The 18,769-nt window shown below is 42.4% G+C and overlaps 1 protein-coding gene across 1 annotated transcript; it reads left to right on the top strand.

Annotated features, from left to right (window-relative positions):
• Window positions 1-12,501: 12,501 nt before the first annotated feature.
• FAM181B (family with sequence similarity 181 member B) lies at window positions 12,502-14,358 on the top strand. The gene has a single exon (XM_037840061.1). The coding sequence runs from the start codon at window positions 12,635-12,637 to the stop codon at window positions 13,904-13,906; it is 1,272 nt and encodes a 423-aa protein (XP_037695989.1). The 5' UTR covers window positions 12,502-12,634; the 3' UTR covers window positions 13,907-14,358.
• The last annotated feature ends 4,411 nt before the right edge of the window (window positions 14,359-18,769 follow it).

Below are 18,769 nucleotides of genomic sequence, written 5' to 3'. Positions count from 1 at the left end.
AAAATGGGGACGATATTACCTAACCAAAAGGGCTATTGTGAGGATTAAATGAATAGTAAGTGAAAAGTGCCCATCACTTTTTCAAATTTATGGTGGGAACTTAATAAATGCTTGTTGAGTGAACGGATGGATGAGGAAGTGCTCTAAAAGAGATAAAGGTAAAATATGGAAGAAGCAGGAGGGAGGGAGATTTAACTGTTTGACTTGGTGGTAATAAGGACTTTGGAGGGCTTTTAGAAAAAGATTAATTAACATTTAAAGTGGATTTTCAGGATAGGATCCTCAGAAAGTGCAACGGAATTAGAGTGATTCCCTGGTTCAGCCTTATAGAAATATAATCTATTTTCTCCTGCCCACCATTCAAGCCTGACAAAAATCAATTTCAATGATAATGAGGAATGACCAAGCATAGTATAGCAAAACTAGCCCTAGGCAGGAAGTCTAAATTCAGATTCTCTTCTCACATAAGTGATTTTGAGGGGTGGAGGGAAGGGGACTGAATGATGGGTATGTTATCTTAAGAAAGCTCCCAGTTAACTCATTTCCTCCCTTGTTGCAGCCAGGAAGTACTTTCTGGAAAGAACGTGTACACTTAGTGCAATTAAGCTGTGTTGGCCGTCCTGAGTTTGGCGATACGCTAGGCAACTCCAGCTGGCCTCACACAAGAGAAAGCAAACTTCAGCTGCCCCTTGGACCATTGTTTTAGCACTGTGCAGAGAAGTGTTCCAGCGGCTGATCGGAGCTTCTTAAGCCGTTTAATTGAAAGAATTCAACCTCAAATAATAGGATCTAGGTCTTTAAGCACTTCTGTCTGGTGCACCGGATATTGGGCCGCTGGGTTTCTTGTCCCCCGCCTCATTAAGGCTAGGGTCTTTCTGGTGTCTGCACTTGTCACATTTTGGTTCAAACCTCTGTGGGCTCAGAGCAGCTTTGTGCTGTGCTCTGGTTGGATAGTGCTTCACAGTGAGTTGGCTTGAGTTTAGTGTCTGTAAGAGGGGTAAGCTATCAGATATTTGAGAAAGTCTGAATAAAAAAATTTCCAAGTGGAGGGAAAACGGGGGCATAATCGCTGTCTGGAAATCAAGTCCTTCATCTCCGCTTTGGCCTCATCTGCCTGAGGCTGCAGGAGACTGGCCACAGGGCTGAGCTGTCACTGACTGAATTATAACAGAAGAGAAAAGAAAATAAAGGAAGGGTGGTTTGCTCTTCTTCAGGCTTTCGAAATCTCTGCCAATCCGTCCTTCATTCTGATGCCAGAGTGAGATTTTTTTTGTCTTTTTAAAAAACTGTATAAGTTACAAACACAGACATGGCAGATCTTAAGTTCTGTGAGTTTTGACAAATGCATACAGCCGTGTAACCAACATCCCTGTCAAGATTTACAACATTTCTGTCACCACAGAAAGTTCCCTGGTTTTCCTTGTCGGTCAAGCCCCATCCTCCATAGGCAACCATTATTCTGATTTCTAGCACCATAAATTACTTTTTCTGATCTATAAATTTTATATAAATGGCATCATACAACATGTACTCTATTATGTCTGGCTTATTTCGTCCAACATAATGTTTTTGAGGTTCATTCATGTTGATGCATCAGTATTTTGTGCTTTTTAAATTACTGAATAGTATTCCATTGTGTGTATGTGTGTATATACCATGATATGTACAATGCAGAATAATCTTTCTAGAATAAAAAACTGACTATTCTCTGCATTAAAATCCTTCATCAGTTCCCCATTGCTTATATGATAATGTTAAAACTTTTTAGTATGGCATTAAGTCCCTTTTCATCTGACGGTGGCCTCATCTCCTACCACTCCCACCCATGCAAACCAGTTCCACTGAACATCTCACTGTTCTGCCAATACATTAAGTCTCACTTTGTGTGCATTTTAACCCAGCTGTCCTCACCTGAAGGGCTCTTTGCCCTTTCCCCATTGCCCTTTCCCAATACCCTCCACCCCCAGCAGATTCCTCCTCAGCCTTCAAGTCTTTGTGAGCTTTCCCCTTACCTCCTACCCAGTTATTCCTCTGTCTTTGCAGCCAAGACCTCATACTTACCTCGATTATAGACTGGACTTTGTGGTCCTTGAGAATGGGATGATGTCTGACTTCTCTTGGCAGTCCTGGCAGCAGAACTGTGTGCTGCTCAGTGAATAGAGGATTTTAAGATAGCAAACTCACAATTTGTTGGATTAGAGAATTGGGGTGTCCAGTATCATATAGGATAGTTTAAAAGCCCACATGAATCAGGGTTTCTTCACAGGCCATGCAACTGCCTGGAAAAAAGTGCAGCCAGTCAAGGCTTATTACCTCACTGCTGCCTCCATCTTCAAGGAATCGAGGCTGTTTTTTTTTTTCCCCAGAAATATACTCACATTTATATCAATTAAAAAATGAGTCATAATTTGAACCCTAATCATCACATTACGTAGAAATCATAATTCAGGTATTGCGTACTCAATTGTTAAGATATATGTTCAATAGTTCACATTTTAAAAACAATTTATCATTACATTATCAACTTTGATAAAATCTTATCGAAACATCTAAGTATTCAATATAAGTCATTATTGAAAGTATAAGATAGCATTTAAAAAAACTACTGAGGTGCCAGATGAGTAGTTTCTATTAAATATACACAATTTAACATTAAGAGCTATATAAATTAATTCTTGTTAAAAGTTGATTCATGGCTCATCACAACCATTTTCAAAATTTAATGCCTACTCTCTTCTTATAAATTAAGATAATTTCATTTGTATTTCATAGGGGGATGACCAAAAGAACTCAAAATAAATAAAAAAATAAACCCTCATGCCTAAATGTAAAATATTGTATTGTGCAGCAACCTAAAACATTCAAAAAAAAATTAAATAACTTATTTGACAGACATATAAGCATTTCAAAATCGTAATTAAATCCAATTATGTAATGCCTAATGTAGAAGGGAATGGAGTCTACCATTATATGGGCATTTTCTAAAAAACCTTCCTGTAGAGCTATAAATATAAAAATGGGTAGGAAAAGTACAGGCTAGTTCTTTTTGAAATCAGCTGGACAGAGCACAATAAAGTTTTCAGGTAGGCACCAAATTATCCTAAACAAATTTTCACATCAGTTATCTTCATCAAATACCCTACTCACATCAACAAGATGTGATTTACCAAGAAAAGAAAAATCCTTCAAAACCAAAACACCATATCAGATACAGGACCCTTAAATGTGTCATTCTCATTGGCAGTGCTATTAGCATACTCTTTGCAAAGTTGCAAAGGCTTGGAACTTATGTACTGTCTACAGCCCAGATTCAAGAGTGTGGAGAAATAATCTCCAGCTCTTGCTGAGAGGAGTAGCAAATGTAATACTGCAAAATGGCATGGACCCAGGGAGCAGTGATCCACCGAGGGCCATTATATAGCAATCTATGAGTGGTTGTGTATGAGGATTGTTCACTCCATTTTACATTTCCCTCTTCATGAGCATCCTTGGGAAGAAGAACCCAGAACTCTTGTATTTATCCTAAGCCGTTGGTAGTGTTAATCATAGTAACTCATCAGATTTCACATTTTCCATTGGCTATTAGAAAGATTAGAGCAAAGACCGTGATTGTTTCACAAGGGTATATGGTTTGTATGCTATGTTTAATCTCATTCCAGGTCCCATTTTATGCTCCATCTTACATTTTTTTCTTCTTCATGAAGAAATCTTTTTAAATAGATGTTTTATTTTGATAAGTTTTAGATTTTAGTAAAGTTGCAAAGATAGTACAGAGAGTTCCCATATACCCTGCATCCACTTTCCCTATTGTCAACATCTTAGATTACCGTGGTATATTTGCCACAACTAATGAACTAATATTGATACATTATTATTAATTAAAGTACAGACTTTATTCAGATTTCCTTAGTTTTTACCTAATGCTCTTTTGCTATTCCAGGATCCCACATTACACTTAGGAGTCACGTCTCCTTAAACTCCCCTGGCTGTGACAGTTTCTCAGACTTCCCTCGTTTTTGATGACTTTTTCAGTTTTGAGGAGTACTGGTCAGGCATTTTGTAGAATGTCCCTTCAATTGGGATTTGTCTGAAGTTTTTCTCATGACTACACTGGAGTAATGGGCTTTTGGAAGACCACAGAGATAAAGTGACATTCTCATCACATCATATCAAGGTGTATAATGTCAACATGACATCACTGTTGACGTTAGTCTTTATCAATAAGCTGAGGTAGTATTTGTAAGGTTTCCCCCCTCCTCCAGCTTTCCTTTCTGTACTCTTTGGAAGGGAGTCACTATGCACAGCTCATACTTGAGAGGGAAATTATGCTTCAACTCCTTGAGGGCAGAGTATCCACATAAATTATTTGAAATTCTTTGGCAAAGTGGATTTGTCTATTCTCCTCCATTATTTATTTATTCAATCCTTTGTTAACATTTAATATGGACTAATGAATATTTATTTTATTTTTTGGTTTATAATCCAATAGTATGTTATTTATTTTGTTTTTCAAATTGTTCTAGCTTTGGTCATTGGGGGCTCTTTTAGTTGTCCTGTCCTTTTACACATCACATCATTTTGTGTTTTGAGCCCTTCCTTACTTCCTGGCATAACCACAAAGAGAAGATATTTTTCAAGTGAATTTAAAACATAGTAATCATAGTGTACATCTCTAGTGGAATATGTTTTGAGGGCAAAATAACAGCTAGGAAAAGAAGAAAGAAAGAATAAAAGGAAATCAAATTAAATTGTTTTATTAGTAAAAATTATTGGTATTAGTATTCTGAAGCTGTGATATGCATTATAGCACATATGCATGTTATAAAATAAAAAAAAAGAACATGAATCTGATCAAGCCTCTCTATTTACTTCCCCTTTACAGGAAACACAGGGGCCAGAAGACTTGTTAAATGAAAAACAGGATGAATACAACCGGCCAAATCCAGAATGTGGGAAACTTGAGAAGGTGAGGACCCAGTTTGTTCTGCAAATCATTTACAAAAAAACCAAAAATTACAGAGAGAGGGAGTTGTAGATTCAAAGAGATTTCAGAGATGCACTGAATAATTAAAATATATGGACTTGATTTGTTCTTATTATTTATCATTGTTCAGAAATTTCCAGCTGATTTAATAAGCTATGAAGTTTGATGCATTAAGATGATATGAGCACCTAAAAAGCAGTAAAATTAAATAGTGAGCATGAAGAATTAATGGAGAAGTTTGCTTTTGATTTTAAGATACCACTTTGTACTAGAAAAAAGGCAGTAAAATTGGCATTTTCACCTTGCTGTCTGTTTCGGTTTGCTAATGCTGCTGGGATGCAAAATACCAGAAATAGATCGGCTTTTATAAAAGGGGGTTTATTTGGTTACACAGTTACAGTCTTAAGGCCATAAAGTGTCCATTGTAATGCATCTACAATCGGGTACTTTCACTGGCGTCCAGAAAACCTCTATTAGCTGGGAAGTCATGTGGCTGGCGTCTGCTCCAAGTTCTGGTTTCAAAATGGCTTTCTCCCAGGACATTCCTCTCTAGGCTGCAGCTTCTCTTCAAAATATCACTCTCAGTTGCTCTTGGGGTATTTGTCATCTCTTAGCTTCTCCGGAGTAAAAGACTGCTTTCAAAGGCCATCTCCAAAATGTCTCTGTAAGCTGCAGCTCCTCTCTCAGCCTTTGTGCATTCTTCAAAGTGTCCCTCTTGTCTGTAGCAAGCTTTCTCCTTCTGTCTGAGCTTATATAGTGCTCGAGTAAACTAATCAAGGCCCAAGCTGAATGGGCGGGGCCACATCTCCATGGAAATTATACAATCAGAGTTATCACCCTCAGTTGGGTGGGGCACGTCTCCACAGAAACAACCCAATCCAAACGTTCCAACTTAATCAACACCAATGTGTCTGCCCCCACAAGATTGCATCGAAGAACATGGCTTTTTCTGGGGGACATAATATATACAAACTGGTACACTGTCTGAAGTATAAAGTGGTTTAATATTTATGGAAAGCCAGTAAACATCCAGTTTTATCTCACATCTCTAAAAACCCTGTGTTTTTGTCCCCACATTATATATGAAGAAACTGAAACTCAGAGAGGTTTGGTGACTTCTGCAAGGTGATAGTACTGGAATTTTATTTTAGCTCTCCTGGTTCCATAACCAGTACCTCCACAGAAGCAGTTACCAAATCTTATGCACCTATGTTGTTCCCACCATATGTACCTATGTGCTTTTCACTTGGGGATGTTCAATACTTATGTGATGATTACTTAGATTTACATAATATTTCTAAATTTTCAACTTCCTTATTTATTTGACCTATGTGTCAACACTACTGGGTTGCTCTAACATGAAAAGGATGTATTGAAGTGTTAAACCTAGGACCACACAGCTCAGTAGAGCAGTATAGGGACTAGAACTAGGACTCTGGACCCCAAGTCAGAACTTTTCTCAATGAGGGCTAGTCCTTCCCTCTTTGCAAGAGTGGAGAATGCACATTCAAACTTAGTCTCCAAACTCTCTTATTACATCAAGGCACAGAAATTTTGAGATCAGCTCTCAGGATCCTATTGAGGATTTTGGTGGCAGATCTTCTTGTGCTTTACCAAGGGCAGGCTGTGACCATTTATAACATTTTATGTTTATTTCTCATATTTATCCCATTGGGCAACTGCTAGTCTCTTTGTTTTGTAGATGAGGAAGCCAAGGCTACAAGAGATAAATATAACTTGCCCCAAATGCTACAGCTAGTAAGTAAAAGAGCCAGATTTTGAACTCCAGTGTGTATGATTCCAAAATTCATGTTCTTTCCATGCACTGTACTGTCCCAAACACTTTTACTTTCTGGAAAACATGTACAGGAAAAAAGCTCAATGTAGTATTAATCCAATAAGCTTTGTGTTATAGCTGTGTTTATAATTATGAACTTATGCATGGGGATATGGAAACCCAAATCTAATTATTTTCACTTATTGTGTTAAGGCTCAACCGAGTTTCTTCAGCAAATAAGTTCATACAATAATTTTTTCTTGGAATCATGGCATTTTATCACTGGAAGAAATTGAAGATGTCATTTCTTCCAGTGATTTTCATTCTCAGGACAAGGGACTAAAGGGCTGAGGTGGGAGGGGGCAAGACTGCTAATCAGCTAGCATCTCACTTCCACCCCCAATATTGAGCAGCTCTATGTTTTTGTTTGTTTATTTTCGTTTTTTCACTTCTGCTTTCCAAATTGGGCTTCTATATAAGATTTCATTTGGAAATGGGGTTGGAAAAAAATCACTGACAAACTTTGAATCAAAGTGAGGCCCAGAGAGAGGAAATGGCTTACTTAAAGTCATACAACTTTGGAGGCAAGTGAAATTATATTTAAAAAAATGAAATAATCCAGTGGTAGATTAAAATGCCTATAAAGTCTTTCCTATTCCTCCCACTGAGAAGTGGATTTTAATTTACCTCTCCTTGAGTCTGAGCTGGCTTTAATCACTTGCTTGACCAAAAGAATGTGGTGAAAGTGACGTTCTGAGAATTCTGGGCTGCATGATAAGAAGCCTGCCAGGTGCCGCACAGGGCCTCTTGCAGTACTGCCTCTGGGAGCCCGAGCCTCCATTTAAGAAGTCCGACTACTCTTAGACCAGCAAGCTGGAACAGCCAGGTATAGGCACAGGTGCGGTCGTGTGAGTGAAACCATCTTGCATCCTCCAGACCAGCCCATTTCAACGTCACGTGGAACAGAACCATCACCCAGTAGGACTTGTTCAAATTATTGATCCAAAGGTATAATAAATGGTTATTGTTTTCAGCCACTAAGTTTTGGGGTAGTTTTTTCAGCCAACAATAGATAGCAGAACAATATCTACTACTTTAAGATTGAAATTAAGACCTAGGATTAATAGAATATGGTTTTCAGGGGGAAAGGATGTGAATGAAAATGAGATTTTTTGGGGGAGGGCACAGTTTGTAAGGTAACGCTATTTTTCCATGCTGATACTTTATAAATTATGGTGATGAAACTAAGGAATTAATTTGTTTTATTTGGGATTTTAAAAGCAGTGACAGGAAATTGTATGGGAAGAGAGAGAGAAAAAAAGATGCATAATTACTTCTCCCATTATGAATGTGCATTCCTGACATCTTTAAGGACTAAGATTTTCCTGCAGGGAATATGATTAAAGTTACAAAGAGGAAAACAAAATAAGTAAGTCAGCTTTTGATCCTGCTGCTTTATTTACCCACAAGAAAGGAGGCAGCTCTCAGGTGGGCTTTTGTCTAAGTAATGTCCTGAAATCCAAGTGTAAAAGAACAATATGCAATCTCAATTCTCCCAAATGGTTTGGGGCGAGTTCAGCCCTTGAGCCCCTGGTGGGGTTTGGTTCCCAAGGAGACTAATCCCACTTGCTCAGCATTAGGCATCACTGGGGCAAAAGAGCTCTAGTTTGGAGCTCTGCAGAAATCCCCTGGTGCAGGCTAGAGCTTGGTCCCTCTGCCTGATAGGAAGTGAAATGTATTGATGTCAAAGCCCCTCAAGTGAGCTTGCTCACTCTCAGGGTGTAGGAGGAGGGGCTGAAGGGCCTGGCAGGAGCTGGTCACTGAATTGCGGAAACCAATTTCATCCCAGCCAGATCTCTTCCCTTAAGGAGGTGGGGAAAGCATCTGAGACGATGAGGTGGGGTCTAAGTGGATAATTGTATCCAACCAAATCAAAGAAATTGGAAGCCTCAAGGATTTATTTTGGTCCCAGGTACAGAGTGATTACAAACATTAGTTTTTCTTTGTTGTCTTATTACGTATATTTTCCATATACACTATTGCTTTCATATGGTCAAGCTTTTGCCCAGGCTGTTCCCTCTGCCAGAGATACTGCTTGCTGCTTAGCACACACAGATACACCATTTAAGCCTTAGCTCCAGCTCTGTCTATGCAGGCTTTCTTTCTTTTTCTTTTTTTTTTTAAATCTTCATTTTATTGAGATATATTCACATACCACGCAGTCATACAAAACAAATCGTACATTTGATTATTCACAGTACCATTACATAGTTGTGCATTCATCACCTAAATCAATCCCTGACACCTTCATTAGCACACACACAAAAATAACAACAATAATAATTAAAGTGAAAAAGAGCAATTAAAGTAAAAAAGAACACTGGGGGCCTTTGTCTGTTTGTTTGTTTGTTTGTTTCCTTCCCCTATTTTTTACTCATCCATTCATAAACTAGACAAAGGGGAGTGTGGTCCTTATGGCTTTCCCAATCCCATTGTCACCCCTCATAAGCTACATTTTTATACAATTGTCTTCGAGATTCATGGGTTCTGGGTTGTAGTTTGATAGTTTCAGGTATCCACCACCAGCTACCCCAATTATTTTTTTTTTTTTTTTTAATGATAGTGAATTAGGGATTTATTATAGAAATTAGACCTTACACAATTTTGGAAGAGAAACTTGGGAAGAAGAAGTCCAAAGATGGGCATTGCTCATATTGGAGAGAGTCCCTAACCAGGGAGCATACCCCAATTCTTTAGAACCTAAAAAGGGTTGTCTAAATTGTGTGTAAGAGTGCCCACCAGAGTGACCTCTCGGCTCCTTTTGGAATCTCTCAGCCACTGAAGCTTATTTCATTTCCTTTCACATCCTCCTTTTGGTCAAGAAGATGTTCTCCATCCCACGATGCCGGATCTACATTCCTCCCCGGGAGTCATATTCCACGTTGCCAGGGAGATTCACTCCCCTGGGTGTCTGATCCCACGTAGTGGGGAGGGCAGTGATTTCACCTTTCAAGTTGGCTTAGCTAGAGAGAGAGGGCCACATCTGAGCAACAAAGAGGCATTCGGGAGGAGGCTCTTAGGCACAATTATAGGGAGGCCTAGCCTCTCCTTTGTGAAGGCTTTCTTGACACCTCTGGGCAGACTTGAGAGTCCTTTTTATCCCATCAACTATTGTACCTTTAATTTACTTCCATTGAGACATGTACCACATTATAATATAATTATTTTTGCATGTGTGTCTCTCCACCAGAAAGGGTAGAGACCATGGCTTCTAATCTCTATATTCCCAGTACTAGTAGAATGCCAAGCACGTTGTCAATATGTTTCTGTTGAATGAATAAGGGACTGCATGGATAGTTTGTGTGTAAAGAAAAATTTTGTGAATCTAGTTTTAGACTTCTCAGACGAGAATACCTTGTATTTGTATATAGAGCTTTATGACTGACAAAGAATTTCCATTTCCATTATCTCATTGATTTCACAGTAGTCCTATTCAATATGTTCTTATTATTATTCCCATTTTATAGATGGGAACGCTGAGGTCCAGAGGGGTAAAGTGACTTGTCTATAGCCACCCAGATAATAAAAGGCATATTGGACTCCTGTCTCCACATCTGGCTCTAATTTCAGCACTCCTTCTACTCTAGGACTGCTGCACTGCATTTCCCTAACACTCTACAACTCACAAATGTAGTTATTCTCTTGCATTTGAAAATAGTCACCCACTTTGTTAGAGGAAAGAGAAAATGATGATGATTTAGTAGGGTGATGTGTTAGTAAGGGATGGGTGGGGCATAAGGAATAACAAACATGGCTATTTTATGAGGTGCTTCATATACACAATCTCATAAGAACCTTTAGGGGTTGAGATGATCTTAACCACATAGATGAGAAAAGTAAGACTCAGAGGTGTTGTTTGCCTGTTATCTCATGTAATTCCCACAAAATCCCAGAGAACAGTTATCACCATTCCCATTTTTCAGATGAGGAAACAAGAGGGTTAGGAAGATGAACTGAATTGTCCAAGGACAATCAAGTAGCAAGTGGCAGGGCCAGGATTTGAACTGGCCTTGTCTAACCCCAAACTATCTTTGATGCTTAGTACATTAATGATCTGAAAACAAAAAAAGACTTTTACATGTGAATCTTTCCATATTCCATTTAGTTTGAATATGATTATGTTGGGACTTAGGTAACTCTCTAGGGTTTGAGAGAGGTTTTCAGACTAAAGGTGTCTATTAAATGTAAAATCCTATGCTATTTGTGTCTGAGGACATGTGAGAGCTGCTCAGTGGAGAAACATGAAAAAAAAGTTTGTGGTCTTGTCTGTCAGACCTGGAGGCCTAGGAAGAGGGTCTGTTTGGAAGGGGAAGGAAAATGCTGACATCCAAATCTGAGGGATGAGAGACACAGATAAATGAACAGTCCCATGCAAAATAAAATAAAAAGTTTGACTTAGTTATATTGTCTTGGGAAGTGGCTACTTCATTTCCTAAATAGTGTTCATCTGGCCTTTCTTCTTTGGTAAGACTGTGCCTTCAGAGAGCTCAAAGAGGGTTTTACTATATCTGAAAATTGTGGCTAAAAGAAAAGAATTTTGAAAGAGATGTTCTATACCTCCTTCACCCAGACTCTGTACCTAAACTTTAATAACTTACAGAACACTTTATTGTGCACACAATGCTTTCATATAACTTAGAGAGTCATTGTTTGTGTGTTTCAGAGAAGTAAGAGCAAACATAGATTATGGAACAGGCAATGGATAAGGATTTTCACATGATTTTTCCTTTAATTTTCACAAGTACCCTGTGAGGTAGACACCTTTACCTGCATTTAATGTAAGTAAACCAAGGTCAGGTGGCATGCCCAATGCCACATACTCAACAGAGGAAAGAGTTACAGAGCGACTGAGTGGGGGAAATAAAACTAGAACCCAAGTCTTTTGTGAATTACCACCCATGCTCTACCTACCATATTGCTCATTTTTTCCTATTCCCAGGTGAAATCAGATCTAAAGGAACTTCAAGGTGATCCCTGAAATGCAACAGAAGCCCCAAAAGGACAACCTACATGGTTTGAGAGGAAGGGGCGTTTCCAACCCATATTCCGTCCCAAGATGCTGAGAGTTTTCTACAGGAGTCAGGATAAGAGTTTCTCTTTTAAGTGCACCAGTGGCTTAGTGCAAGCAACTGCTTTCTCCCTTACCTCCTGCTATCTACTAACAAAAGATGGGCCAAGTGCAGGCTTCAATTTGCTACTTCTAACACGAGGTAGAAGACAAGAGCTTCTGGCTTGAGAGTCCTGCCGAAACGCAGTTAGAATCTCAGGACCAAGGATAGAGCTTGAGGAAACACAGGTTTCTTCGCCCCATCTTATAGATAAAGAAACCAGCCCCAGGTGAAACACAAGTTTTGCCAAGAGCTTACAACGGAGTCAGATTGGCCTGGATATAGCCGGGGGCAACGCACTGAGCTGGATTTTTTTAGGATCCGCCCGTCTCTTCCTTACTCCTTGCTTTTGGAGCTAGTCAGGAAAACGCCGCGAAGCTAAGGGAAACGAAGGGGTTAAGGCAATGAGCTAGAGAAAGCCCAGAAACTGGGAAGGCGACCCCCACCCCTCCAACCCGACCAGCTCGACTAAGTAAGCCCCTCCCCTCCGCCACAGGGGCGGTCGCCGCGCGCTCCTTTCCTCCGCCCCTCGCTTACAAGACCTAATGAGCTCCCCCGGGAAGCCAAGCAGCAAGCCCAGTCCGGAGCTTGGAGGCCGTGCCGCGCACGCCACGCCGGGGAGGGAGCCGGGCCGGGGCCGAGGCCGAGGCTGGAGCCTGGCGGGGGCGAACGGGCTGCGCTGCCGGCCGCCCGGGAGCCGCAGTGATGGCGGTGCAGGCGGCGCTTCTCAGCCCGCACCCCTTCGTCCCCTTCGGCTTCACAGGCACCCCGGACGGGCTGGGGAGCGCCTTCGGAGCTCTGGACAAGGGCTGCTGCTTCGAGGACGATGAAACCGGGGCGCCGGCGGGTGCGCTACTGGCGGGAGCCGAGGGTGGGGACGTGCGCGAGGCCACCCGCGACCTGCTCAGCTTTATCGACTCGGCGTCTAGCAACATCAAGCTGGCGCTCGACAAGCCGGGCAAGTCGAAGCGGAAGGTGAACCACCGCAAGTACCTGCAGAAGCAGATCAAGCGTTGCAGCGGCCTCATGGGCGCTGCGCCCCCGGGACCGCCGTCCCCTAGCGCTGCCGACACGCCTGCCAAGCGGCCGCCCGCCGTCCCTAGTGCCCCGACCGTCGTCGCTCCGGCCCACGGCAAGGCCGTCCCCCGGCGGGAGGCGTCGCAGGCTGCGGCGGCCGCCAGCCTGCAAAGCCGGAGCCTGGCCGCGCTCTTCGACTCGCTGCGCCACGTCCCCGAGGGCGCGGAGCTGGCGAGGGGCGCGGTGGCAGCGACTTCGGCTGGGCTTGGCGGAGCCGGCGCTGGGGTCGCGGGAGCGGACGCCGCCGGCCCTGCGGGGTCTACGGCGGCCCCGGGCGCCCGGAAGGTCCCATTGCGGGCCCGCAACCTTCCCCCGTCCTTCTTCACGGAGCCATCCCGGCCTGGAGGCGGCGGCTGCGGCCCGTCGGGGCCCGGCGTGAGCCTGGGTGACCTGGAGAAGGGCGCGGAGGCCGTGGAGTTCTTCGAGCTGCTGGGGCCCGACTACGGCGCCAACAGCGAGGTGGGGGTCTTGCTCTCCGCCGAGCCTCTCGACGTGTTTCCCGCCGGAACAGCCGTCCTGCGGGGACCCGCGGAGCTGGAGCCCGGCCTCTTCGAGCCGCCGCCGGCGATGGTGGGAAGCCTGCTGTATCCGGAGTCCTGGAGCGCTCCAGGCCCGCCGACCAAGAAGCCGCCCCTTGCTGCCCCCCGCGGCGGCTTGACCTTGAACGAGCCCTTGCGCCCCGTGTACCCCGCCGCCGCGGACTCCCCGGGCAGGGAGGAAGGGCCCAATCATTTGGCCTCTTTCGCCCCCTTCTTTCCAGACTGCGTTCTGCCCCCGCCGCCCCATCAAGTGTCCTACGATTACAGCTCGGGCTATAGCCGTACGGCTTACTCGAGCCTTTGGAGACCAGACGGGGTTTGGGAAGGGACACCCGGGGAGGAGACGGCGCACAGGGATTGACTGCCAGGCAGCCTTCACTCGCCTTAAGGGACGGTTGTGGGGAGCATACGCCTCCGGGCCCTTCTTAAACCTAAAGAACGATTGGAAAATGCATGTGGAGACGAAAAGGGATTTTAAGAAAATCAATTAATAAAAGAAACTTAACAAAAAGACACGAAGAGGAGTTGGCGATTATTTTAATCACAGCTTCAAGAATTTTTTTTTTTTTTTAAGTTGTTCGTAAGTTCTTCCAGGACCAGACAAGTCAAGAATACGGGTGGGAAATGGGGTGGGGTTTGCAAAGAGGCAAGAGGTGGCTTGTGTTGCCACCTGCTCCTTCTCCAACTGTTCAGCAAAAGGCCAGGCAGAATGCTGTGTTTTTAGTGTAATTGCCGCTTCCAAAACTGTGCTCTGGTCCCTCTTCTTCCCTCCGTTTTGAGTGCATTTTGAATTAAAGTATATCTTGGAAAGAATGGAGCAGAGCTATGTTGTTATTGATTTGGGTGTTTTCTTGGAGGAAGGTTTTCAGCCTGGTCTTAGCCTTGTTGGGTGAGAGTGTTGAGCTGGGCTGAGGACATGAAGCCTGTGGTCTACTGCTGACCTCCCAAGTGCTGGGCCTTAGGTATGGTTCTCTCCTCTGTCGCTCTTCATCTTAGGTTTTTCTTCTTTCCACTTCCTTCTTCCATCCATTTAACTTATCAGCACTAGTGTTCGCTTTCCTTCTGTTTATCTCTCTGACCTCTCATTGGTCTCTGATATTTTTTCCTGCTGGCTTTCCTTGCAAATCTTTGATGTAGGAGGCTTAAATTTGGCAAGCCTGGGATCCATTTCTCTCCTTTCCTTGTCCCATTCTCCAGTCACTTGGGGTGGCCGAGAAAGTCATAACCTCTGTGCATCTAAGTTTCATCTGAGAGGGTGGGGGTGGAAATACTCCCATGCCTCACTTTTTTTACAGCTTGTTGGGAAGCTCAGAGGAGAAAGATATAAAATGTCATGAGGTCACTGCAGGCATATAGATAAATAGGTAGAGAGATAAATAATACATACATATTTAAGTGTTTTTATACATGGAAGAGATTAGGGTTGTGGGTCCCATTCACTTTTTTGGCCCTTCTGTTTGCCTGGTGATTGCCCTTTCCCTTACAAGTCGTTTGCTCTCTTTACCCCTTCTCCTTCTTCTCCCACACTGGTTTCTCCTTCGCTGTGCTTCCTCATTCCTTATACCCACACTGCATGGAAGGTCTGAGGAAGATTTGGTGGCCGGGGTGGTGGGGGTGGGGGTGGGTGTTTCAGGGAAATTAACCAGTCACAAATGTGACAGAGAGGACACACTGCACATCAGGCTCGCTGAGGGCAAGGGGGGAAAGGTGGAAATCAGCAGCCAGAGGGGAAGAAGGAGCCCCTCAGTACTGGTTCCCTGATCAACCAATCAGTGAAAATGCACGAAGAGACCAACACCCAGAAAATTTAAAGTATTTGCTGCCCACTGATTGAGTACATTGCAAAGGAGAGCTATCTTTGTTGAAGGCAGCCAAGATAGAATGTAAGAAAATCTAGATGTGAGAAAGTTGAAACCGCACTGTTATTGCATTACTTTAAAAAATCCAGGTCAATATCTGTACACATCAAATACTGTACAAAACAAATTGGACTGTGACGTTTTCAGGAGGGAATTTGTGGCAAAAATGAGTATCAAGAAAATGCAGATGCAATTTTAAATACTATCATTAGATAATGCTCTTCTGAATGAAACCTTTCTTAAAAAAGCACCGTAGGCTATATAGCAACAAGTCTTGTTAATGAAAAAAAAAAAAAAGAAAAAAAAACTGAAACACTTTAGCAACTTCCAGAAACTTGGTATCTATTGAATTTCTTTCAAAGTGGTGAAAAATGATTAATTCCAATGTGTTGACAGAATGTTATTTATTAATCAGTTAATTTATGTAAACTATTTTATGATGAGTCCTATCCAGTATGGAATTGCACATTAGGAAAATATTAGTAATCCTGTGACTACTACTAAGTCTAAACTGTCACTGTAGTGTTTCTTATTTTTCCTCTTCCATCTTATCTAATTAAGACAAGTTCTCTTCCTTCCAGTATTTTGCTTGCAATGCCTTTCATAAATAATGGTAATACCAAAATTGCATGTTTCTGTGTTAGGCGTTGCATTTAAGTGCTGGCTAAATCGAGTTCTTAACAGCTCCACGAGAGAGGAGTTGTTATCCACATGTGGAAACTGAGGCCCAGACAGGTTAAATAATTTGTTGAGGGCAAGTAGTGGACCCAAGATCCAGATCTACGTGTGTCTTAACATCTAGACGTGCCTTTTACTGACCAGGTTCTGTAGTGTTTTATAAGTGTGTATGGTTCCCGCTCTGCATTATGCTATGACATTTTGGGCCAGATAATTCTTTGTTTTGGGGTCTGTTCTGTGCATAGTAGAGTGCTTAGCAGCATCACTGGTCTGTATCTACTAGAGGCCAGTAACACCTTCTGACTGTGACAATCAAAAATGTCTCTCCAGACATTATCACATATCCCTTGGGTAGCAAATCACTCCTGATTGAGAACCACTGTGCTAGACAAATGCAGTGTCTGTGGGGTGCCTGGCACTTTGACTAACATTATTTTATTTAATTCTTACAAAGGCCTGTGCTAAGGTATTGTCATTATCCCTGTTTTATAGGCCGAGGAAAGGGGCTATATCAGTCAATTTAGGTACATCTCATCTTTGCTAATTTACCAGCATTGAAGTCTTGGATCAGCTACTTCACCATATTGAAACATAGTTTTCCCATTGGCAGAACTGGATAACAATCTCTCACAAAGGATTATTGTGGGGATTTGGCATAGAGTGTGTATAAATACCCATGGGGTGGGGGCAGTATGTAGTACCAGGCAACCAACGCTTGGAATTATATCAAAGTTCTAAACCACCCTGTTATCCAGGATGCCAAGAATGTGTGCTTGGACCCCATTTGGCATTGATTCCCATCTCTGATTCCTCTTCCTCCCTCTAGTCTGAACACACCTGTGTCTGACCATGCCACCTCCAATAGTAAAATAAGTAGTGTCCATTCACAAATAGTATAGCCAAGGGCTGAACGTATTGTTGCTGCCTCTCAAATGTCATTTATCTACTGAAATCTGTTAGAAAATATTTTATCCATACTGAATAGCCACATAATTGCCCAGAAAGCATTCTATTTAAGTGCAACGGTAGATATTTTTCAAGGCCATACATACGTTATAATATGCTTGTAATTGGACAGGCGGGGGATCCTAGCATAGTCTGTAATAATAATTACACTTGCATTCACCTATGCATGACTTCCTACTCTAGCTGGACCTTCCTTGTTACCTGGAATGCATTTTAGTGTCTTCCTGCATCCTCTAAATGGCTGTTCCAAGCCTTTCCCCATCTCTGTTCAAGCTTCTACCTTACCTTTCCCCTCACTCCCAGGTCCTGACAAAATGGAGATGGTAAGCAATAGGTAATCCCCCTCAATTTTCTAACCTTTTTCCACACATGAGTTTTTCTCTGCAGCAGACAGGACCTTCTCCTGCCATTGTGGCTCAGGATCCTGTCCTTCCTGCTTTGTGAGGGCAGGGTGCTGCTCCATCAATTATCCTTTTTCTCCTATATCGTCAGCCTCACCCTCTCTCCTCACTTTTCCCCTTTATCCAATAAATAAACCTTTAGCATGGCTTAAATGATAATAAGAAAGGTGGGCGGGAGTGTTCAACCTGGTTTCCCTTTTAGATATTACCCTATCTTCTTTCCTTTAGAGTCAGGTCTCTCAGAGATATATTCTATGCGTTTTGCTTCAACCTCACCTCCTACTGAACCCTTAACTAATAACGTTTTTATTCTAGGAGGAGCAACTATTCCAGTTTGCTTGGGATGATCCCAGTTTTAGCACTGAAAGTTCCACATACAAAAAGAAACACCTCAGGTCCGGTCAAACTTTATTTCTGCACCCCATTCCCTGAAATTGCTCTCGTCGAGGCCCCACTGCCAAACCATGGGGTCTTCAGCCTTCAACCTACTTGACCTCTATGTTGCTTTCCATTTGGTCTCCATCTCCCCTTTGGTTTTTGAGATATTTTCTTTGGTTTTCTTCCTATCTTTCTGGCTATGCCTTCTTCCTGTCCTTGCTGGAACCCTCATTTGGTCGTGTGCCCCAGGGTTCCCTCATTTCTGCCCTTTTCTTTTGGCATTCCACTCATTCTTTCTGGGTGATGGCAGCTCTTCCTAAGACTTCAGCTGTCACTAATTAGCTGATGATTCCCAAAACTATACTGTAACCTTGGCTTTTTCCTCCATTCTAGCCTCATCTACTTCCTAGACAGCTATTTCTGGGGGCTCATAAGCTCCTCAGACTTTATGTTCAAAACCAAACACACCACTTTTTTTTTTTTTTAACTGACTAGCAGTAGTCAACCTAGTTAGCCACATCCTTTCTTGTAGCTCCCTCTTGTCCTGTCCTAATGGTTACCAAGGCCTATTCCATACTACTATCTAAGCTGGCATGTTTAAAATATTTTTATTTATGACCTTCAGAAAAACCTTATTTTACATCATGTCCTAATATAGCCATGTGCGACTCATATATGCATATATGTATACATATACATGTATATATCCATATATGGTTGAAAGAAAAGTTTTACGAAACCCAGTTCTTGTTAAGAAACTATGTGATGCACTGATATTTTATTTTCTGTTTTTTTTTTCCAGTAAATATCTATTACCTATTAGGTTGATTTCATGACTCACTAATGGGTTGAGACCTGCAGATGGAAAGACACTGTTCTCAGCAACTCTTGACTATTTCTGCCACTCATTCGCCAGTGCCACTCCTTAGTCTGGGATCTCAG

Source organism: Choloepus didactylus, chromosome 6, assembly GCF_015220235.1.
Source record: "Choloepus didactylus isolate mChoDid1 chromosome 6, mChoDid1.pri, whole genome shotgun sequence".
Taxonomy (NCBI): domain Eukaryota; kingdom Metazoa; phylum Chordata; class Mammalia; order Pilosa; family Megalonychidae; genus Choloepus; species Choloepus didactylus.
The sequence above is the reverse complement of the archived record's forward strand: the minus strand, read 5'-3'. Positions and strand labels throughout refer to the sequence as shown.